The sequence below is a fragment of the Typopeltis vanoorti genome, chromosome 15 (assembly GCF_054136105.1).
Source record: "Typopeltis vanoorti isolate ZY-2024b chromosome 15, IOZ_Tvanoo_1.0, whole genome shotgun sequence".
NCBI lineage: Eukaryota > Metazoa > Arthropoda > Arachnida > Uropygi > Thelyphonidae > Typopeltis > Typopeltis vanoorti.
The window spans coordinates 100,584,211-100,610,156 of record NC_143563.1 but is presented as its reverse complement, the minus strand read 5'-3'; the positions used below and the strand labels follow the sequence as shown (position 1 = coordinate 100,610,156).

The 25,946-nt window shown below is 36.0% G+C and overlaps 1 protein-coding gene across 1 annotated transcript in view; it reads right to left on the bottom strand.

Moving 5' to 3' along the window:
* LOC150099030 (metal cation symporter ZIP14-like) overlaps positions 1 to 25,946 on the bottom strand; it is a 281,749-nt gene that overhangs the window by 68,963 nt on the left and 186,840 nt on the right. The window contains exon 11 of the mRNA XM_090405794.1: positions 4,851 to 5,003. Within this exon, the coding sequence (XP_090261920.1) occupies positions 4,851 to 5,003 (153 nt within the window). The remainder of the gene's footprint in view (positions 1 to 4,850; positions 5,004 to 25,946) is intronic.

The window sequence follows — 25,946 nt, the reverse complement described above, 5'->3', positions numbered from 1 at the left end:
AGCAGGAGTCATGATTTGGATTCATAACTCCTTTTCAAAACAGTTAAAACATTATAAATTATGGAATGAAAGAATAATAGAAGCTAGAATAAAAATAGATAGAGGCTATTTAACAATAATTGGTTTATATGCCCCAGAAGAGGGAAGAGAACAAGATAATATTGATTTTTATAATCAGCTACAAAACATGTATAATAAAATAAATAAAAATGATTACGTAATTTTAGCAGGAGACTTAAATGCAAGAATTGGAAACACGAAAATTAATAATAATATAGGAATACATGGAGAACATACTCTAAACAGGAATGGTAAAAAATTGATTGACTTTGTAGTTTATAATAACCTAAAAATAATGAATTCCTTCTATAAATATAAAGATATACATAAATATACTTGGGCAGCAAGAGGATGGAAATCAATATTAGATTACTTTATACCAAATGAAAAGACGTCAAAATTTTCACTTGATGTTAGAGTTCAAAGAGGATATGAAATAAACAAGAAACGGAAAATCACCTGGAGAAGATAAGCTAGGTTCAGAACTATATAAATATGCAGGAACAAGATTCAAAGAAAGACTCTTATTATTTTTAAATAAAATTTACTCAACTGGTATCCCCCCCAATAGAATGGAAAAAAGCAATTGTGATTGCTATCTTTCAAAAAGGTAATAGAGATGACCCTAAAAACTATAGAGGTATCAGTATACTAAATTCCTGTTACAAAATATATAGCTGAATCTTAAATAGCAAAGTAATGAAATATTCCGAAAACTTTATTTTAGAAGTACAGAATGGATTTAGAAAAGGACGATCATGTATAGACCCGGCCTTTTGCCTAAAATTAATAATAGAGAAAAAAAAAGAGAATACAATTTAGAAATACATATTGCATTTATTGACTTTGAAAAAGCATTTGACAAAGTTAAAAGAAACATATTATTTAACATATTAAAAGAAAGACAAATACCAAATAATATCCTAAAAGTTATCTCAAGTATATATATATGAAAATAATCAAATACAAATAAGATTAAATCACGAGCTATTATATACGAGAGAGAGATAAACCAAGGGGTCCGACAGGGATATCCGCTCTCAGCAAATCTCTTTAATATCTACTGAAATGAAATAATAAAATGGAATAAAAATTTACATCAAGGAATTAAACTTTCTCCTACAGTAAACTTAAACACGCTCCTCTTTGACGACGACCAAATAATAATTACAAATTCTGAAGATAACTTACAAAAAGCTATTTTAGATCTAAATGAGATATCCGAAGATTATGGTATGATAATATCAACAGAAAAATCAAAAACTATGGCCTTTAAAGGACAAGATCCAGCAAGAACTAAAACAGTAATAGATAACAAGATCTTAGAACAGGTGAATTCATTTAACTACCTAGGATGTATGATCACATATGAAAATGAAAACGATATAAACTTAAAAATTGCAAAATATTTAAAAATAACAAGTGTAATTAACTCAATATTTAAACCAAACCCAGTTCAAAAACAAACCAGACTAAAAGTATACAATACATTAGCCCTACCAGTCATAATGTATGGAAGCGAAATCTGCACAATAAAACAAAAAGACAAAGATCAGCAGAAATGCAGTATACCCTATTTGATCACAAAAGAAACGAAGAAATTATGAAAGAATTAAACCAAGAACCAGTAATAGAAAAAATTAAAAAATATAAACATAAATGGATGGAACACGTTCAAAGAATGAAAACAAAGATTACCAAAACAAGCCTTAGAGTACAAGCCATTAGGAAAAAGAAAACCAGGACGTCCTCTAAAACGATTCAACAATGATTTCTAAGGCCAGAACAGGCCATGCTAGGCCTAAATTCTTGATATGCATGATGATGATGATTAATTAATGCAAGAAATCTTTCTAAAAATTTACTTCTGCTGAGCCAGCGAACATTATTGTACAACAGAAGTTCCCTATCATCATCTGCTTGTAATTTATATAAACACCATTGCAGGGCTTTTCCTCAAACAGAATTTACAATTTTACATGTAATATCCAAAACATCTTTTGTGTTTAATCTTTTACTACACTACACAGTACTTGTTGGTGAATAATACAGTGGTATGTTAAAACCTGAATATTTGTCATCGTTTTTACATAATGAAATGAAGCCTGATTTATTACCTATCATTGCAGGAGCACCATCAGTAGTAATAGACACAAGTTTAAAAAGCGAAAGTTTGTGTTGTTTCACAAATTCATCAAATGCCGAAAAAATGTCTTCTCCCATAGTCATTCCCAATAATGGTATAATTTTCAAAAGTTCTTCTTTACTTGAATAATCTTGAAATACCATGCTAATGAATACCATTAACTGAGCAATATCAGTGAAGTCATTTGATTCATCAAATAGTAAGAAAACGCAACACACTGGTGAATGTCTGACATTAACCTGGCCTGGAAACTTTTCTCCAGCAATTGGAACTCTTCCTTTCAGCAATTTAAAACCTTGTCTGCAGCCTAGAAGTAGTCTCTCTCTCTCTCTCTCTAGTGACGCCTTGAACCGAGAAGCTCCTTTCTGGAAGCGGGAAACTCCTCTCTCAAGCAATGTGGATCCGGGTAGTCTCTCTGACGGTGACTCTGGACCAGACTACCTCCTCTCTGACAGCAAATCTGGAACCGGACCTCCTTCTGCTTGCTTCAGTCCCTTTTTATTAGGCCTCCTATGAGACCTCGCATGAGGTTTGGCAACCCCAAAGAATCGGTATGAGTCTTTCATCTTAAGTTTCAAGTTTGGCACGCTTTTGTTCTCCTCCGCTTTCTTTTGATTGTAAGTTGCCGGCCATCGGAAAGTTGTTTGAACTCTTTCTGACCGACTTCGGAGATGTTTACACTTAGAGCCTGCAAGCCTTTCTCATACATACAAGTTTCAATAAATCTTTCTAATGCTGCCATTTACAGCTTCTTCGACAAAAACATTGCCTTTGTTTTTAACACTAACATATTGTTATTGAAGCAGTATATACAGTTAGCTTAAAAAGAGTTATTTACAAAAACATCTAATACAAACTATACTGAGACAAACAAAGTTTATTTTTTTACAATATTCACATGGGACTTAATGTAAGTAAAAAATCGATGTAATGCTTTGGAATATTTAATATTTAAACTACAATCGAATTTTTACACTTTGCTTATAATCGTATTCACTCAGCTTGCTGTTTGACTTCCACTGATCCAAGTTAATTCATTTACCCGGACTTATAAGAAAATTACTGATTTGACAATTTTAATGAAAAATAAATAAACAATAGCAATACACTTAAAGCGAATTAAAAATAACACAAAATAATGATAAATAAAATATTATGTTTTCGGTTTTAATTAAATTTGTAAGGAAGGAGGAATACACAAGAGATTGACCAAAAATCGCTCCGCGATCGACGGGTTGAACACCCCTGGTATATGATATGATATGAAAGAGTTGGGAGACAAGAATGCAGATAAAGGGGGAAAAGACTGGGAGTGAGGGAGGAGGAATGAGACGTAAGTTGTTATGAAGATGCGAAAATGAATGTCTATGTCTTCAGCAAGTGGATGTTGAGAGCATAATGGGAAATGTGCTTAAGGAATGCATTAAGATAGATTCAATTTGAGAGTGACTGTTGAACAGGGAAGAATAGTGCATGTGAAAGAAGAGCTGAAGAGGAATAATGGCAGCAGCAAGTTGTAACAAAAGGGGACGGGAAGAGAAGCAGTGCTATGTGATGATTGTACTTGTGAAGATGCAGTAGTAAGGAGGAAGTAAGAAGCAATTGGTGTATAAAGAAGAAAATAGGAATGAAGCATGTTGGTTGGAACAAATGATTTGCAACGAAATATGGATGAGGTGGGGGCAAGGGATATCAAAGTCCAGAAGAATGTGATTGCAGTGAGCCAAGAAGAAAGACAAGGATTTTGAATGGTGAATTGTAACATAGCTTGCATGCAGATGTGAGATCTTGGTGTTTTTTTTGTTTTTTTTTCCCTCCCTCCAATATCTAGTTGTAAATTGGCTCCAAAGCTCATTTTCTTGAACTTTCCAGTATACTGACTGCCCAAAATGAAGTAAGTAGAGACATACTGGCTCTCACCTAATTGATGTTGTATGATACACGTGATTGTAAACATGTCTAAAATTATGTCTGCAGACTTAAACTTTGTAAACAGCCCATGCCATAACTGAATCTTTGATTTGTATTAAGCTTTAATCAGACCATGTCTGAATTTTTGTGCTCAGATTTGGTCACTGGGATTTGAAAGGGGATGAAGTAACCTTGTTAGAAGGTATAGAGACATACAAAAATATCAGAACTGTACAATGTTGATTATGGAGATAGACTGAGGTCATGCAGAGTTTGGCAGATAGAAGATAAAGGGGGATATGACAAACTTTTAAACTGTTGAATGGTTATTATTGGATTAGCACTGGGGAGAGCTTTCATATGGTAGAATGAGGGGAAGGATCAAAGACAAGGAACTATCCCTGGAAGTATCAAAAGTAGTGAATGAAAGGTTAAGAAGAAAGTTTGTTGCATGGAGTGTAGCAAGAACATGAAATGCATTGCCTGAGAGGGTGGTGAAAGTGCAAACAATGAATAAATTTAAGGAGTGGTAGGTTACTTTGTATTGATCTTCCATGATGAGTCTTGCAACTCCATAGAGGTGAAGAAAATGAATAACCAAAAATTAGGTAAATTATTAAGCAAAAGGCTGAGCCACAAACAGCTGCAGGCATATACTATTAAAAAACAAAATAAAGATATTAATTTTATTTTTTTTTAACTGGCTTCAAAGTATTACTATAGAATACATTACCTAGTTCATGGGGTAATTCATGGCAAAATATAGCCAATGAAGTTGAAAGCCCTCCTTGAAGTCCAGAAGAAAAGGCTGCTCCAATAGCAAGGCCATCACTAAAGTTGTGTATGGTATCACCTAAAGTTATCATAACAGCAAGAGACGTCAAACCTGAAAGAATTCAAAGTGATCCTTTAATGGTAATATTTATGAATTTTAAATTCATAAATATTACTGGAAAGAATATAAACAAATTCTGGAAAGATTTATTTTATTTCCATTTTGTATTTAACACAGCTTACACCTGCAGGGATATGTGAATACCAGGGGCGAATATTCCAGGTATGCTAGGTGAGCGGTGCTCATCCACGAAATATCAGTATCACCGATATTATATTTTTGCATTTATTCCCATTAAAGACCCCCCTCCCCCAATTGTTTGCAGACTGTGTGATTCCTAAAATTAAACACAATATATTAATGCTTCATTGTCCTCTTCACGAGGATAATGAAGCATTAGTGCTTCATGAAGAGGACACTTTTCGACAGTTAAACATTGCGTCACATTTGTGTTAATAGCCCGGGTGTGCTTTCAAAATACATACACCTTTGCGCTCTTTGAAAATATGTAAAGAGGGTGCAGCAGATCAAATTCTTAGCATTGTAGTATTTTTAAACTGCTGAGAAGGCATAGCTAGATGAGCTAACATTTTGAGCTCACCCAGCACATAGTCTGATTGGTTATTATGTCAACCAATCCAATTGAACGTCGTTACTTGTCATGAGTTGAGTGTTTTCTGAATGATGGCTGTATTACAAACAACTGTTACACGTTTTCTGGAACTGAAAATTGAAAGTGGATGTTAGGAGAAAAAAACTTAAATGTTTCTCTTGCTATGCAGTATAGCATCTGTTGAGGTTGCAAAGTTTTTTTAATGGCATACATGCATTTTTATTCTAGTCTTCAGAAACAACAGACAGTAAAAAATCTCTTCCTTAATAAAAATGAATATTCTGTGTATTATAAGACGTTGATCTACAAAAAAATACCAGCAGGTGTGAGATGGATAAGACAGACGAACCACTGATACCAAAAAAACTAAGCAATGTAGGATTCCTGAAAGTGTGGATAATTCTGATAATGATCAAATGTTATGTACTCTGAGTCTCAGTAAACAAAAGAAAATTCTTGGAAAACGGAGGAAATATACACAAATCAGAGAAATAACACATAACATGGGCAACAAATTTTACAAAATGATTTGCTGCTCCATCAAACAATATTTATTCCTGCCATACTCTGTCTCCTCGGAATATATTTTTTTAATTATGGCATCATAAATTCACTTATTCATGTCTTGACCTTATAGGCTCATTCTATTCGCTCTACCCAGCAACTTATAGGACACACATATCACAAATGTTAATTATTAATAATTCGTTTAGCATTAATGAAAGTATTTCTACTCACACTTATTCTTTCCTTTCATTTCCTATTCTCACGTCTTATAAATGATGATTCACATATTTCATCTTTGAATATTTCAAATATACCAACCAAATAGCATTCACCTTCATTGCTGTTTTCTAATAAATCCTAAAACAAACCAATTGTTCCCCACTGCAGAAGTATTCAAAGTTATCCTTACTCTTTAGAGACACTTGTGACATTATGATTAGGAATTATGGACACGTTAACACAAGAATATCTTAACATTTGCCAAATATTTCAGTCTGAAACTAACAGACTATCTTCAGTGGCTACATAGGAACAGTTTTTAACAAGCTGGAATACCAACATACCAACAATTGATCATCCAAAAGTAGAATGTGATGTTACATTGCTAAGCATTAAAGAGAGGAAAAATTTCATCAGAGTGATAATTAAATTATAGGTATTAATTCACAATTTCATATAATAATCTTAATTTATAAATAACATTAGTCTAATGTAGGAATTAAAAGTCTCAATTTAAAAAAAATAAATAAAAAATTAATGTGTTATCCTGATTAAACTTTCCCATGTTTTTGATAAGGATATACAGTCATTTTGATTCAAGTTAGGGCGATGATAGAGACCAGCCACAACATCCTCTGGCTCAAGACTCACCTTCTACACAGATGTCGCTATAAATTTGAACCTATTCAAAGAGAGTGCTGAGGCCTTACTTCAAAGCCCTAACTTGAATCAAAATGACTGTATATCCTTTTCAAAAACATGGGAAAGTTTAATCAGGATAACACGTTAATATTTTTTTTTTTAACTTGAGACTTTTAATTCCTACATTAGACTAATATTATTTATAAATTAAGATTATTACATGAAATTGTGAATTAATACTTATAATTTAATCATCACTGATGAAATTTTTTCTCTCTTAAATGCTTAGCAATGTAACATCACACGGCTCATTCTACTTTTGAATGATTTCCATTGTTGGTATTCCGTCATCATCCGGTAGCATCCTCTAGCAAGAGGGTTGCAGCAGATGAGCAACTCTTCTCCATTTCTCTCTGTCTGTTGCTTCCATCATTCTTAAACCAGTCCATTCCATGATGTCATTAAACCACTCTCTAGTTGGTCTTCCACGTCTTCTCTTCCCCTCAACTTTCCCTTGTAATATAGTTCTTGTCAGGTGTCCTGAAGAACCTCTCAGAAGATGTCCTGCAAATCTAGTCTTTCTTTGCATAATATTCTTTAACAGTGTTCTTTCCATCCCAACTCATCTTAAAACTTCTTGATTTGATATTCTTTCTGTATAGCTAATCTTTTCCATCTTTCTATAACACCACATTTCCAATGCATTAATTCTTTCCATATCTCTCTTTCTTAGTGTCCATGACTCACTTCCATAACTTGCAATACTCCAAACTGTTGCTTTAACTATTCCAATTCTAACGCCTATTTTAGTGTTCTTGTTTATTAAAATTCTCTTAATTTCCATAAATGCCGATTTAGCTTTGCCTATTCTATTTCTAATGTCCAACTCTGGTTCCTTTCTCTGAGATCCAGCTACCTAAATATTGAAATCTTTCCACTTCTAAAATCTTTCCTCCACATCTTATTTTTACATTATCTTCTATTTTTCTACCCATTATCATTATCTTGGTCTTTTTTGTGTTAATTCTTAGTCCATACTCTTCACAAGAGTTTTCAATTCTTTGAATAATTTGTTGTAACTCATTTTCACTTTCTGCCATAAAATGATTCTTCCGTTTATTTTTATTCCTTCTTCTACATCCTCGAGTGCCTCTCTAAACATTTGTTCACTATAAAAGTTAAACAATAATGGTGATAACTTGCATCCTTGTCTGACTCCTCTCTCCACCGGGAATTCTCCTGTTTCCTCTCCATTTACACACACTGACGCTATTTGTGACCAATATAATCTCTTTAAAATTTCCAAATCATAAGAGTCAATATCAGTATTTTCTAGAATGTCAAAAAGCCTTTCATGTTTCACTGTATCAAATGCCTTTTCAAAATCTAGAAATCCCAAAAACAACTTTCCACCATGGTTTAGTTTTCTCCCCAATATTTCTTAGACAAGTTATAGCCTCTCTAGTTCCTCTGTTGGTTCTGAATCCAAACTGTTCCTCGTTCATTTCTTTTTCTATTTTATTCCTAATTCTCTCTAAAATTATTTGCCCCAGAATTTTTGCTGTGTGAGTTATAAGACTTATCGTTCTAAAATTGTTACAGTCTAAAACTCCCATCTTTTTTGGAATGGGGATAAAAATTGATCTTCTAAACTCCTCTGGTAATTCTTGTCCTTCATAAATTCCGTTAATAATTTGCCGTAACACTTCCATACCTTTTTCACCTATATTCCTTATAAGTTCTATCTGTATACCATCTATTCCAGGGGATTTTCCTTCTTTCATCTTTTGAATTGATAGATTCAATTCCTCCCTCATGATGCACAGTCTCTGCCCACTATGTTCTTTCCTTTGATTTTCTCCTCTTTCCCTGTCTTTGTAAAGTTTACTTACATATTCTTCCCTTCTCTGTAATATCTTCTCTTTTTCTATCAGAATTTCACCTCTTTCATTCTTGATTGCTCCAGTCCTTAGCATCTTTCTCCTTCCTGTCATCATATTAATGTTTTTATAAACACCTTTTATGTCCTTTCTTTCTGCCTTTGCTGTTGTATCTTTACTTATTTCATCTAACCACTCTTCCTTTTTCCTTCTTATCTCTCTTTGTATCTCCCTACTCAAGTCTTTATACTGCTTTTTTTTCTCCTCTGTTTTACTATTAACTAACGTTCTTCTTTGTGTTATTTTCCTCAAAATATTTTCCGTCATCCATGGTTTCTTTCTTTTCTCTCTTTCCTCCTCTTTTTTAGCTAAATATAATTCTGTAGCAGTAATTATGCTTTCCTTCAGAATCTTCCATTTTTCACTTGCATCATCATTTTCTTGTATATTTCTCTCATTCATTTCTTCCTCTACTTTCTTTGAAAATTCATTCGCCATACTTGGTATCTTCAGCCGTTCCATGATTTGTTCCATTTAGTTGACACTTAGTTTCCACTTAGTTGACAACAATATATGATCTGTATCACAGTCTGCTCCTGGATATGTTGTCACATCTTTTATAATGTTTCTATATCTTTTGTTTATCAAAATATAATTGATCTGATTTCTTCTGCTATTTATATCCTCCCCTGGGGCTTTTCATGTGTACAATCTTCTTGGATGTTTCTTAAACCAAGTGTTCATAACTGCTAAATCATGCTTTCTACAGAAATCCAACAACATATCTCCTCTTTCATTTCTCACTCCCAATCCAAATATCCCAACAATACCTTCCTCCCTTCCTCTTCCGATTTTTGCATTCATATCGCCTTGTATTATAATTATATCTTTTGTTTCTTTACATTTCAAGCCCTGTTCTATACCGCCATAAACTCTCTCTACCTTCTCATCCTCATAATCAAAAGTAGGTAACAAGTTGGTATTCCACCTTGTTAAAAACTGTTCCTATGTAGCCACTGAAGATAGTCTGTTAGTTTCAGACTGAAATATTTCGCAAATATTAAAATATTCTTGTGTTAATGTATAATTACTAATCAAAGTTATCCTGCAATTAATTGCATTGGACCAATTAAGATGAGTGCTGATGCACTATACACTCTCAAAACTTTCATACATCAATAAAAATGCAATCATACGGTCATGTGCGTCCACAGAAAGGGGGACAATGGGAACTCACCCCTGTTGATATGCTAGAGCCTTGGAAGTTTATTTTGCACTTGGTTAGACTATGATAAATTTAGTTTAATCCTTTATCCAAGTGTAAGCAAACAAAGTTTGCACATGAAAATATCTTCAGGACTGAGGTAAGGTGGTACATTCCACCTTATCATCACTCCTTGTCTCAGTATCTCCCATAATGCAAAGCACAACTGCTTGCAGACATGTATACTGCTATGCATTAAGGGAAAGGCCACTACCCAGACCAGTTTTGACCTTTGAGGTCTCGTCAGTGGGAGGCAGACCCAGAGTGGTGATACCAAGGGTCTGCCTCCCACTGACGAGAGGCAATGGAGAGGTCATATTTACCTATACGAGTTGCCAACCGGTGTACCACCTTATTATTAGGTTACTCTGGATTTAGAGAAAGGGTGATAAAGGATTAAACTAAATTTATTATAGTCTAACCAAGTGCAAAATAAACTTCCAACATCTTTCTCTAAATCCAGAGTAATTTAATAATAAGGTGGTACACCGGTTGGCAACTCATATAAGTAAAGATGACCTCTCCATTGCTTCTGCCTTGGTATCACCACTCTGGGTCTGCTTCCCACCGACGAGACCTCAATAAAGGTCGAAACCGGTCTGGGTAGTGGCCCTTCCCTTAATGCATAGCAGTATACATGTCCGCAAGGAGATGTGCTTTGCATTATGGAAGATACTGAGACAAGGAGTGATGAGAACTTGGTCCACCTTTGCTGCGAGTTGCCAAGGAATGTACCACCTTACCTCAGTCCTGAAGATATTTTCAAGTGCAAACTTTGTTTGCTTACACTTGGATAAAAGATTAAACTAAATTTATTATAGGCTAACCAAGTGCAAAATAAACTTCCAAGGCTCTAGCATATCTGGCAAATATTGCTATCACAGAAACCATACCTTCCCTGGTTGGAGAAAATGCCAACTTGACCTCGTCATGGTAGACATCTTTCATGCCCAGAAAATATCACCTTGCTTGAAGGTGATATCCCCCCCCACCTTCTTCTCACTTATGTGTAATACCCTTCAAGAGCATACCTATCATACTATAGACATGACTGTCCTCCCCAGTTTCATATCATCAGTAAACAATGGAATACCCCCCCTCCATTTCTTATATATCTCCTCTCCTAGATTCCACAATTTATTATTCAGGTGTGTCAGCTGCATTATATCCATGCCACTAGCATATCCATTCACTCCAACTTATGTAATACAGCTAGGTTTCTATTAAGGGGAATAATCAATACCATGAAGTGGTTGCATTATTCAAATTCACACCATTCAAACTTATATGTAAAATATGGTAATTGATTCCAGGCCTGACAGAAATAAGCAATGAACATTTTTAAAGGTAAGTTTTTATATGTTTATTAATGAAATATTACAGTAAAGGATAAAAAAGAATAAACTTATAATTGAAATTTATTGTTAAGAAAGTCACAGTAGTTAGAGAACAAAATAGAAATAAAAAAATTCTAAATATCATTCCTAAAAGGTAAACTTACACTGCTGTAAACATCATTATTATTTGTTGAAATATTTCAGCATCTTAGACTGAACTGTTGTCTTTCTTTAAATCTTCATACACATGCTGGTAGATGCAGAGTGCTTTATCCACATCTCGGCTGATTTGCATGCTTCAATTGAGGTTAGGATCAGTGTCCGTAATTTTTGTCCGTCTCATGCCAAAAGATCATTAAACTTTCCCTTGAATCCATTCACAGGTTCTGCACTTACACTTTCAGGCAGTGCATTCTACTCCCCAATCACTGCATGCAACAGACCTGCTTCTCACTCCCCCTGTTCACACCTTCCTTATACAGCTTCCATGAATGGCCTCTAGTTCTACCCTTGCTTCCCTCTACTCCATGAAATATCTTCTCCACGTTAATCAGGTAACAATCCCTCACCAACTTATGTCATATCTCCTCTTCTTCCATTCACAAGGCTCTGCAAATCGCATTCCCTCAATCTCTCCTCTTATGTGATATTCCATAGACCTGACATTAACTTAGCAAATCTCTGGACTTTCTCCAATATCTTCTTCACCCAGAAAACATGGACTATTGACCAAATCTATGTTTAATAGTCCATGTGGCCTGATCAAAACCTTATACAAAGGAACAATAACCTATTTTCTTGTACAATGTTCTTCTCATTATTGCCGTAATCCATTGGAATGTTCTTACAATTTTAGCAACGTGACTCCTAAACTTCAAGTCTTTCCAACATCACTCCCTGATTTCTTATCTCCACCTCCTCCAAAATTTCTCCATCAGGTGTATACTTTGCATCTCAACCTTGCCTACCAAATTTCAAGACCTTACACTTTGCAACATGAAATTGATAGCTACACTCAATTGCCCACTCAATCTATTTAGATCTTCCTGCAAGGTCACAATGTCTGCTCTACTTCTCAACTGTGCATCATCAGGAAACGGCTGCACATCTCCAGTTAAGCCAGTTCCAATGTCATAACCATACAAGTTAAACAATCATGGTCTCAAAATATCCATGTCACTCCACTCTTTGAGATACCACTCCTCCATATAGAACCTGCTGATACCTGTCTGACAGCCAGTCAACTACCCAACTCACCAGTCTTATCTAATCCCATCTGTTAAAGTTCATCTACTAGCTTGTCATGTGGCAGTATATCAGAGGCCTTTGAAAAATAAAATCCAAATACACCACCATATAAGCATCTTTTATCGAATAAATTTGTTACTTTGTTGTAAGAATACTGCTATTATCAACCTATTTCTGAATCCTAGTCCTTACTAGGATTCAGAAGTGGTTGAAGAAGTCCCTACTCTAATACCTTAACAACAATTACGTAAGTCGTTTTCATTCCGAGATTCTTAGAATTTTTACAACTTCAGATGTGTAAAAATTGACACTTATTTCCAGATTGTCCAATTTCTGACTTTTTAATGTCAAAAATATATACTTTTTCATTTAATATTTGAATTTTGAAATAATTTTTTTTTTCAAGATGATGTCCACTTGCTTTAAGTGAACATTGGGCTCTTTTTTTCCTCCTATTTCGTATTCTCTTTTATAACTTAACACCATGTGAAAATTGTGGAAACCCCCTCCCACACACACACAAATGTAAATGAATTTCATTATCAACACCCATCACTTACTTTTGTCTAAGAATATGGGAATATCATTACCTTTAGAAGCTGCCTAGGTAAAATTAAGAGGATATTTGAAAAGTAATATTCCTGTAAAACTGCTAATGGAGATAATTCCTATACAAGGCCATCATGTAAAGAAGAGGGGCGAGGAAAGGAAGCACAAAGGATGTTGAAATAAGCATGTGCCATGGCAGTACTTTCCATGTCACCATATACAAGCTTATCATTCAGTGCCACTAGCCAAGCCATTGTGGCTTGAAATGCATATAACCAACAGTTTATAGCCATTAGTCAGTTTAACAACCAGTCTGCAAAATTCTTGAAAATTTAACAATCAGCTCATGCAAGTAATCTCTCCAGCACACAAGCACAAGTCTTGATTGGTGGATGTACTAAATCTGAAAGATGCAATAAAAATTGGCAGTTTTCATTTTTGAAAGGCTGTCTAGTCTGAACACATGAAAACAACAGCATAGAACCAATTTTGCTTTGTATCTAGAGTATTTCTCAAATATTGGAGAGATACTCTGGCTTTACATGAAATATAAATGGCTTTGCATGAATCCTAAAAGATAGATAATGTAACATGTCCAGCAGTGTAAACAAAAGAAACCAAAAGCTCAATTACCTTAATTTCATCCTGCCAAAGAATGGATGTAATAGAACATTGGTCAGCACTCAACAAAATCTTATGATCCTTGATGATAGACAAATACCATTCAAAAATTGCAAAGACTCTGGGAATATCCAGGGAACAAGTTGGGGTCATTATCCACCAACATCTAGACATACAGAAGCTCTCAGTGAAGTGGATTCCCAAATGCTTGAATGCCGATGAAAAAGAGAATGTGTGCTATCATTCTCAAGGGATTTTGGATCATTATGAGAAATTAGGTGCAAATTTTTTGGCCAATTCGAGTATCTAGTTCTAAGTCCCACTTTCCATCACTCGTGAATATGGACCCAAGGTATTTAAACTTCTCCACCTGCCTCAAGTGGAACTCCGCTCACATATAGAGTGCACTGATATGGTTGTCTTGAGACCACAAATGTTTCAGTTTTGGCCACACTGATCTTCATTCCAGCTTCTGCACAAACAGCTACAAACCTATTCAGGGTCTGCTGGAGGACATCTGTGGAAGAGCTAAGCAGAACTAGGTCATCTGCAAAAAGATGATGTCCAATGCTACATCTTCCAATTCTGACACACTCACTGCCTCAGCTGTGCCTATCAATCCAGTCCATAAATATTATGAAAAGGAGGGGTGACAGAACACACCCTTGGTGGAGGCCAACGGAGATGAAAGGTTCAGACTTTGTGCTGTTTACCCTGACACAAAACTCTGGGCATTCATACAGGGACTTGATGGCAGCTAATAGTTGGCCATCCACTCCATACTCCTGTACTACTTGCCAAAGCTTATCCCAAGGAATCCGGTCATATGCCTTCTCCAAGTCTACAAAACATGTGTAGACATTCTTGGCACATTCCCAAGATTTCTCAAAGACTTTCCTTAAAGTGAGGATTTGGTCAGTTGTGCTTCTACCAGGAAAAAAGCCACATTGTTCTTCCTAGAACTTTGACTCAACTATGTTCCTGCACCTTCTTTCTAAGCACCTAGCATACACTTTCCCAGGCAGGCTGAGCAGAGAGAGATGCCACGATAGTTTCTGCAATCCCTCTGGTCTCCCATTTGAAGACTGGTATTATTATGCTTGTCTGCCATTGCTTTGGTGCTTGCCCAGATATCCAAGCAGCCTGACATACCTGAGTCAACCAGAGAACACCGTCTAGATTTTAGGCTTTTAGCATTTCGGGCCGAATTTCATCATCACCAGCAGCCTTGCCCGATTTTATTGCTAAATGAACTCTTCTGCTCTGAGACTAGTTATCGCCCCGATCTGCACCTCTTGGATGACCACAACCACTGGGCCACCTGGGTTAAGAAGGCTCTCAAAGTATTCCCTTTATCTGTGGAGGATATCTTTCTCAGTTGTTAATAGTGCATCAGAGGCCTTAATTGCCCTTGCTGTGCATGATTTCCTCCCTCGAAGGCGGCCGATGGTCTGCCAGAATACTTTGTTTGCGTTTGCATAGGACGAGTAATCTTTCTCCAAAGGATTCCCAAGCCTTCTGCTTTGCTGTCTTTGCTGCCTCAGCAGCAGCTTTTCATGCCTCAGTATACCGGAAACGCATCTCAGGTGACCTGACCCAAAGCCATGTAAGGTAGGCCTCCTTTTTTGCCTGGACAGCTGGTTGGACTTCTTGGTTCCACCAAGGTGTCCTTTTCTCACTGCCCGTTGCCACGATGAGCTGCTTTCTGCCACAGGATGAGAGTGCAGAGGCAGTGACAGCTGTTCTGAACAGCTCCCACTCCTCCTCAACATCTGCAGTATGCTTGGGAATCTCTTTGAACCTGGAGAAAATGTCATCTGCAAAATTCTTCCTCACAGCCTCATTTTCCAGTGCCTCCCATTTCATGCAGTATAGCTGCTTAGGCCTACCAGCATTGATGGTATCATCTGGTTTCTGAAGCGGTAGAGTGCACACAACAAGGTGGTGGTCAGTTGACAGTTCTGCCCTTCTCACACGAATGTCCAATACTGAGGAAAATAGGTCTGCTGAGACCATAAAGAAGTCAATCAGAGACCTTTGTCCAAGTGTATCCCTGTACCAGGTATACTTATGGACTTCTCGGTGCTGGAAGAAGGTATTCATTATGGACAAGCCTTACTGTTCTTAGTTAGTACAACAGAAGTCCAATAATTTCAACTCATTCACGTTAAGGTCAGGGTTGCTGTTCCTCCCAACTACACCCCTCTACATCTGGTCATCTGTAACATGTGTATTGAAGTCACCCATTAGCAGGACTAATTCCATGTCTGCTACCCTGTCAAAAGCAGCATCCACTTCCTCTAGGAAGGCAGAGTATTCTGAGTCCAGATTAGGTGCATAGGCTTGCACCACAGCAAAGTCATGGTTTTTCATCTGGAGCCTTAACACACATACCCCCCCCCCCAATGGGATCCACTCAACAACACAGTCTGATAGCCAGGGACTTGAGTATCCCCAAACCAAACTGAGCAGATTTTGTCAGGCTCACACCAGAGTAGTAGAGCTTCCACCCCTCATCCAGGTCAACAGTTCCAGAGCTGCTCCTCTTGGTCGAAGAAAGCCTGACTAAGTCTAGCCAGTAGCGCTTGGCTTCCTGAACCAGTTCCAACTCCTTCCCTGTCAGAGAGAAAATGTTCCAGTTGCCTAAAGCCATAGTCTGGTGCCGTTGTCATTGCCATTTCCGTCCTTTTGCAGAACCATTTTTTTGTGCTGCCCCTAAACACCTCCCCAAACAGGTAGCAGACCGATTGATGGTTTCCTCTAGCAGAGTGCTGAGAAGTGGTGTGTAAGGGAGACTAACATATTTTTTGAACGAGTACCTCTGCCTAAAACCCGAATGCGTCCCTTGGAAACCTGCGCGACGGACGGTGCGTTATGACCATTTTTTGATGACCTGACCATGTTACATTGTTTGGTAATGTCTTGTTGGCACAAGATGAAATGACACAGCAAAATAGGAAAGATTCTCCCTCAAATACTCTAATAGCATTCGAGGGAAGGAGCAAGAAGAGAAGAAAGAAAGAAGCAAGGAAGGAAGAGGAGCGACCAGTCTACAGATAATATAACATGTATATTACATGAAGTAAGGCATGGTCCAGCATCAGGTACCTCTGGTTTTCCATGCCCATACTCACTAAAGTGAGCCCCTAAGCTGTTATTATTTTAGAATATTGCTTTTAAGAGGATGCTGGTTATATCTAAATCAACACTGTTAGAAACTGTTGTATGTAGATAATATATCAATATAACATGAATTATTTCCAATTGATGTACTAGTCTGGATGTAGAAGCAAAGTTATGGCCTCAACTGAGAACACTAATGCTCCATATTTAACTTAAACATACTTGGTCGTTTGAAAATTAAACATAGAAACTTATTGTTTTAATACTGACCATATTGTAATGCATACAAACATCTTGCATTCTTTACCTACCAGTTTCGCTAGCAAATTGTCTAGCTTTTTCAAGGCGTTGATGGAAAAGCATAAAAATGCTAGTAAATGCAAATTGAAAGGAACATAAAAACGTTGTAAACAATCTAATAGCTAAGGTTACACACGTTCGCATGACAGAGACTGAGAGGACTTATTGTTCTTATTCATTATCACGCATGTGTGTTTGTTATAAACATGTAATGTGATTACTGGATAGCTGTAGTTCAGATGGATTTAGAGAAAGGATCAGGTTTTTCCACGAACTGTTCAGAATAGTACCCTGATTTCTGTCGAGGTTTCTACCAGTTATTAACACTATTGTGGCTTCTTTGAATAAACGATGTCTGTAGTCATCATCCAAATATGACATGGAGCTGTTTTTCCACTCTGTCGTGTGGTTAGACGTATAGAAATGATGTGCTTAGCCAGAAGAAAGACTTCTGTTGTGGTTTACATCACCAACATGTTCTTTTTGTCTGATCGCTAAACTCAGTGAAGTTTGTCTGATGTAGGCAAGACCACAGGAGCAAGGAATGTGATATACTCCTGGATATTTGTAGAATGGCACCTTATCTTTTGGGGATCCTAAAACCTGTCTGATGCTGGTGGTTGGTTTGTAGGATTTAAGTATTCTGGCAATTTGATAAGAAATTGACCTGATGAAGGGTATCACTACAATAGAAATGTGCTGGGAGCTTGAAGAGGAGGATACACAGACTTAACTCTCGCTAATAGCCAACACATTATCACAAAATGGATATCCTCTGAACATCATCAAAAAATATCTATACGGTGACAACCCCCAGACAAGAAGAATCAAGCTCCCAGCACATTTCTACTGTAGTGATCCCCTTCATCAGGTCAATTTCTTATCAAATAGCCAGAATACTTAAAGCCTACAAACCAACCACCAGCATCAGACAGGTTTTAGGATCCCCAAAAGGTAAGGTGCCATTCTATAAATATCCTGGAATATATTACATTCCTTTCTCCTGTGGTCTTGCCTACATCGGACAAACTTCACAGAGTTTAGAGATCAGACAAAAAGAACATGGTGATGTAAACCACAACAGAAGTATTTCTTCTGGCTTAGCACATCATTTCTGTACGTCTAACACACGATAGAGTAGCAAAACACTTCCATGCCATATTTGGATGACTACTACAGACATCGTTTATTCAAAGAAGCCACAATAGTGCTAATAACTGGCAGAAACCTCAACAGAAATCAGGGTACTATTCTGAATAGTTCATGGAAAAACCTGATCCTTTCTCTAAATCCATCTGAACTACAGCTAGCCAGTAATCACATCCTCTCAGTCTCTGTCACACGAACACGTATCCTTAGCTACTAGATTGTTTACGTTTTTATGTTCCTTTCAATTTACATTTACTAGTATTTTTATGCTTTTTAGTCAACGCCTTGAAAAAGCTAGACAGTTTGCTTGCGAAACTGGTAGGCAAAGAATGTAAGTTGTTTGTACGCATTACAATAGTCAGTATTAAAACAATAAGTTTGTATGTTTAATTTTCAAATGACCAAATATGTTTAACTTAAACAGTTTAATGAAACACAAAGTTCAGTGCATGGAAAGAGAAAAATGCAGAAAGGCCAAACTTTTGAACCACCTAACATTCCTTAAACGTTGCAGGGAATTCTCCATCATTCCAAAGTTCCTCAAAGTCAGAGATCATATCAACTCTATATCAACTAAAAAAATTTATCTACGCACTTCATTGGCGCTTGTAAGAGAAAGGATTCAACACACAAGGTATGAAGTAAATAAAAGTGATATTAATTGCCGTAAGTTCTTCGATGACATTTCTAACAATTTAGAATATACCATATGGAACCAAATCGATCAAATGATACAATGCAGTTATGAAAAAACTTTTGAACTTTATAAAGACAAACAAATTAAGAAATTCAATGAACTTTACAAGAAAAAATATCGGACACAGAACAACCTCCCAGACGACAAAGTGATCTTTAACTTGTTGAATCATAGTCTCACAAAAAATGAATCTGACATTCTCAAAAAAGGTTTTAACTTTGCGATTACACCCAAACACATTCCTAAAATGGATTTCATCTGTGGAATTGAAAAAGGTCTATATCCACTACTGCAAAACGTAGTCAACACTATTAGATTCAAAAGTACCATAATCCTAACCAAAGCCAAACAACCTATTCTCAACGTCTCCTTATCATAGAAAGGCAATCCTTGACTTGAAGAAAAACAAAGATATCATCATTACCAAGGCTGATAAGGGAAATTCAACAGTTGTCCTTAACTTTAAAGACTATCATCATAAGTTAAACGTATTACTATCAGACAACTCTACCTATAAGCCCCTAAACAGAGACCCCACCATAAAAAAATCATAATGAAACAAACCAACTAATCAGAAATTTTAACATTTGGCCAGAAGAAATGAAGAGAACACTGAAATCCTCACATCCCATACTCTCAGAATATATGGGACACCTAAAATACATAAAAAGGATATACCTCTTCGTCCAATCGTTGATGGAAGGTCATCCCCAACTTACCTTTTGGCCAAGCATCTTGCAAACTTATTAAATAATAAAATAAGATCAACAGAATCCTATATCAAGAAAATAGTCAGCAATTTGTAAATAAACTCCAAGCCATTAAGATTGCACCAACAGACATGCTAGCCAGTCTAGATGTTGTATCCCTTTTCACCAATGTACCAGTAGAAGAGGTAATAAACATCAATCAAGACATCTTTCCTCTAGACATCACACAAATGTTTAGACACTGCCTTCAGTCTAATTTCTTCAAGGTTAACAACACTATATACCAACAATTAGAAGGCCTAACAATGGGAAGCCCGCTATCACCATCTTGTGCAGACGACCTTTTCATGGAAAAACTTGAAAAAGAAATTCTCTCCACAATCTCCCCTAGACCATCTATGTGGTGGAGATATGTAGATGATATTTTCATTATATGGCAAGACAGCTTAGAACACCTAAAATCATTTGTGAATAAAATCAACTCAATACATAACAAGATAAAATTCACTCTGGAAGTGGAAAACAACAGCCAACTGAATTTTTTAGACATCTTGATAAAGAGACAATCAAAGAGTGTGGAATTATCTATTTACAGAAAGCCTAGAGACACTGGAAGATATCTTCATTATACTTCAAACCACACACACAAACTCATCATTATCCATATGTTGAAAAATAGAGCCCAAAAGTTTATATCAGAAGAGGAGGATACACAGACTGAACTCTCACTAATAGCCAACACATTATCACAAAACAGATATCCTCTGAACATCATCAAAAAATATCTATACAGTGACAACCCCAGACAAGAAGAATCAAGCTCCCAGCACATTTCTACTGTAGTGATCCCCTTCATCAGGTCAATTTCTTATCAAATTGCCAGAATACTTAAAGCCTACAACATCAGAGTGATCTTCAAATCAACCACCAGCATCAGGCAGGTTTTAGGATCCCCAAAAGGTAAGGTGCCATTCTATAAACATCCGAATATATTACATTCCTTTCTCCTGTGGTCTTGCCTACATCGGACAAACTTCACGGAGTTTAGAGATCAGACAAAAAGAATATGTTGGTGATGCAAACCACAACATAAGTATTTTTTCTGGCTTAGCACATCATTTCTGTATGTCTAACCACATGACAGAGTGGCAAAACAGCTCCATGCCATATTTGGATGATGACTACAGACATCGTTTATTCAAAGAAACCACAATAGTGTTAATAACTGGCAGAAACCTCAACAGAAATCAGGGTACTATTCTGAACAGTTCGTGGAAAAACCTGATCCTTTCTCTAAATCCATCTGAACTACAGCTAGCCAGTAATCACATTATGCATTTACAACAAACACGCATACGTGATAATGGATAAGAACAATAAGTCCACTCAGTCTCTGTCACGCGAACATGTAACCTTAGCTACTAGATTGTTTACAACGTTTTTATGTTCCTTTCAATTTGCATTTACTAGTATTTTTATGCTTTTCCGTCAATGCCTTGAAAAAGCTAGACAGTTTGCTACCGAAACTGGTAGGCAAAGAATGCAAGATGTTTGTACGCATTACAATATCGTCAGTATTAAAACAATAAGTTTGTATAATTAAGAGGGAGATGTTAAATCCCGTTTTATTTTATAGCCGGGTACGAAACTCGGGTCGAAATCGCCAGTAAAATAGCCTTTTGGCTTATCATCTTTGTAATAAGTTTGTATGTTTAATGCTCCATATTAATAAAGTCAATAATAAATTCAGAACTCTGATGAATACTGCAGCTACATTGGGATTGCAAACTTTTTCAAATGATGACTTATAACTCTGAAATTTTTATCTCTGCCTTAGAGATGTGATAAAGGGTAGTCAACAGTTCCAGGTTTAATATGTTATGTACAGTTCCTTATTGAAACTATACATAATATTTAAAAAAATCTCTACATGAGGGTTCACAATAACTCTGCATTAGCTTGTTTGTATATTTACATCTCAATCTACCTTAAAAGAAAAATATTCAACAGTTGTATACGTCCAGTCATTACGTATAGAAGTGAACATGGACTTTGATAATGATATCTACTGGGGCTTTAGCTAAAAAAATAGAAATTTACACAGCTTACAATGGCACAAGCATCCCAGTATATTTTAATGAAGCTATGTCTGTTGAAGCTAGCATGCTAATTTTAATTTCAACTTACCAAAATGGGGCATTATATCAAGCAATACTTAGTCTTTATTTGAGTTGTAAGTCAGCAGTTAGAATTGAAGGAAGTACAGGAAGATGGTTTAATGTTAAATCTGGTGTGAGACAAGGATGTACATTATCCCCTCTGTTATTCATTATCTATATGGATCACATTATGAAGGAAAGTGGTATTAAACATGATATCAAATTTGGAGATGTTAATGTCAGCTCTTTGCTTTATACGGATGATGTTATACTTCTAAATAAATCTACTACAAGTCTGCAAGATTCTCTGACTAAATTGAATAGCTGTTGTAATAGATATGGAATGAAGGTCAGCAATAAAAAGACAAAGACAATGAAAATAGGCAGAATCATTGAAAATGTCAACTGTGTTGTGAATGGAGAACCTGTGGAAAAAGTGAAACATTTCAGCTACTTAGGCATGATTTTTACTGAAGATGGTAAATTAAATATAGAAATAGACAACAGAATCAGCAAAGCTGGTATGGTGGGAAGTCAACTGAATAAATTCATATGGAATAAGAGAGAAATTAGTCAACACTAAATTAGCTGTATACAAGACAGTGTTTAAACCAGTTTTAACTTATGTATCTGAGAGCTGGGTCAGAAGTTAAACACTTGACCAAAGACTAGAGACCGCAGATATGAGAGTCCTGAGAAAGATTATAGGCATGAACAGATGGCATCAATGGCAATATCATATTAAAAACGAGGATATTAGGAAAGAACTTGACATTGTCAGCATCCAGGAATGCGTTAGCAGAGCTAATCTCAGGTGGTATGGTCACTTAAATAGAATAGGAGAGGAAAGATTAGCAAAACAAGCGTTCTCTGCCAGGTTGGCAGGAAAACGACCCAGAGGAAGACCAAGATGTAGGTGGATTGATACGGTACAAAGTGCCTTAGATGATAGAAATATAAGCTCTGATAATGTTGGAGTCTTGACAAGTAATAGACTGATTTGGAGGAAAATTGTAGATAGGAAGTTAGTAATGATGTAATTTTTTTCATGTAATACTGTCATATCCTGTACACCCCTTGAGGGTACATGGCAGGAATTTGATGATGACTTACCAAAATGCCATTGGCAATTGTTAATATTAAGTTTTGATAAGTATTAACTCAACACCACAGGAACAAAAATATCGTTTATTCAGCTGCAGCTGTTTTACTAGAATTCAAATCAAATCCTCTGAGCAAAAAAAGATGCATCACACACTAGCAATACAATCAAGCAATTGTGGAAACAGTTCAAATGGACAAAAGAACCGATTTTCTGTCAATGTTTTTCCAACTACAGGTCACGAATCATTAATGGGTTGTGAACTCAATTTAGTGGGTTGCAACTAACATCTTTTTAAAGTGAAATATAATAGAAATATCACAGTATCCCATAAATTTCATAGCTTTTACACTGAGTAGTGTCTTCCACATTTCTCTGCAAGAGGGAACACATTTGATGGTATATTATGTCTCTTCTGCATTCAGTAGTGAATACATTTTCACAAATGTTTTAAAGATATATATGGCATGCTAGTTTAAACATTCATTTGTAAAATTAGTATTGTCTTAATTATAATGTATTGTATCTGTAGGAAGGAGCTATGTTATATCTCGGATCATGTTCATTCCAGATGTCTCCACTTTGCACCAATTGTCACTATCTATAATACATACACTAATTGTGTGCATACTATTTAGTGCTACACCAAAGTTCCTTGTTTTTCCTTCATTTGCAGTATGATGCCTGTTGGAGAAGGGATATTTATCACTGTACAGGAAATTTTCATTCCAGTCTTCTGAAAGAATAGGTGTAATGAGCAAAACTGTTTATTCCTATCAATAAAAAGGAATTCTAAGTTTTACGGTACACCCATGGCAATAAATAAAATTTCTTAATGATTCATATTGTTTTGTGAAACTTTTGTTTCGTTTTAGTGTGTGCGCGCACGCGCACGCACTTCATATTTGCCTGTTGGAGAGGGCTGATCCTACAGGTAATGCAACACCAGGGAGTAATTGACAAAAGGTAAACTACACACATGCCACCTTCCAAATATCAGTTCTATCTTGATCCTTTCTATGCCACTCATTTCCAGCCATCTCTTTATTCTTCTTCTTGTACTCTCTTTCCATCTCTGGGATTCAGATAAACTTTATATATTTTTGAATGTTACTTCTTGCAGTGACCTGCTCATTACTTACCATTTGGATCTTTTAAATGCTATAAATGAATGGTAATACCAAGTGATGATCTTTTCATTTTCATCTGGGTAATCCTCCATGTTATAGCTCCAAGCTGTCTCCTAAGTTTGTCATAATCTCAAGCCTTGTACTTTCACATATATCCTTTCCTCACAGAAGTCTGCATATGGCCAGACACAACCTTGATGATCACTTCATGATCACTCTCACTAGCAGGAGGAAAGTTCGAAACCCCACTCACCATTACATCCTCTGATGAAATAATCAGATCTAAAATTCTTGATCCTCGTGTGCCCTCCTTTACATGCTGCCTGAGATAGTTCTCTCTCAAGAACTTGAGAAATTCATTTCCTTGTTAATACTATTAAAATAAGTTATGAGTGTGGAAATTGTAAACCAGAATAATGTGTGGTTTGATAAGCAGTGTATATGGCCTTGACATCATGAGGTCTGATAACTTTCAACTATAGATTATTGTTAAGTAGAAGCCCTGTTAAGTAGAATACTGTAAGGTACAGTTTCTTTAGAAAACTTTTATAATCTAATAATTTTTGCTGTAACCAATGTATGTCCAGTGAAATCTTAAATGGCCATCAGGTCAGTTTCAGCATGAGCCTCTTCTAACACTTCCTAGGGATCTTGTCAGTTCAATTCATAGGACCCAAAAAAGGTACTTCACAAAGAACATGCTTTGATATTTTCATGTATCAGTAAGTATTAAAAGAGGTATACCGTGAGTAGACATATCGATACAAAATTAATAACGGAAAAAACTCACGTACAAAGATTATTTAATAGTATAATTTTCGCCTGTGTGTCATAGGCATCTTCAGTACATTAAGCTGAAATTAAACAATAACTGACAATTCCAAAAAGCGCCACCTAAGTAGCTGGTGTAAGATAACTAAAAAGGTCAATAACTTTCCTAAAAAATAAAAAAATAATAATAATAAATAAATTAATTAAAAAAAAATCAATACAATAAAAAGTTAGGAAAGATTAACTGATTTGTAAAGTACTATCTCCCATAAAGGGGATAGACGTGAGCCGTCGAATCTGTTTAAGTTAGGAGAATGAAGTAGAATTTCACGTTTCTTTATAAAGGCGTTCCATGAGAAACTGACTTTTGTGAAGAACTCTTGTCTTTCTCCAATGAACTCTGGGTCTAGTAAAGATGGCATGTTCTGCAAGTCCAGACTTTTCAGGTTTAAAGTATTCAATATAAGATTGGTGTTCTTCTAGCCGAATAGAAGAAGATCTTTCCGTTTGTCCGAAATAAGATAATCCACAAGAGCACAGAATCTGGTAGACACCTGGATGATTAAGATGTGGAAGCTTGTCATTAGGAGAAGTGTGGAGATTTTTCTAAACGGTCGAAAGGCAACAAAAATATTCAGTGGTTTTAAAACTTTTGCTATACATTCACTGATGTTTCACTGATTGTGCATAAGGGCTGGTAATGTGCGTTATTTCTTCTGTGTTTGAAGAGGAAGACATTAAAACTACTCAAAGTTCTTTTAATGAAGCAATTCTTATAACCTACATTTATCAGTTTATAGAAAGAAGACTCATACAGGCCATTATATCCATGTGGAATCTCATCACCATCCCAGTCAAAAGGCAGGAACTATTAAAACACTGGTTCATCGGGCCCACTCCTTTTGTTCTTCAGACAATCTTTTACAGAAAGAACTACAATATATAACTTCTTCCTTTCTATCTAATGGTTATA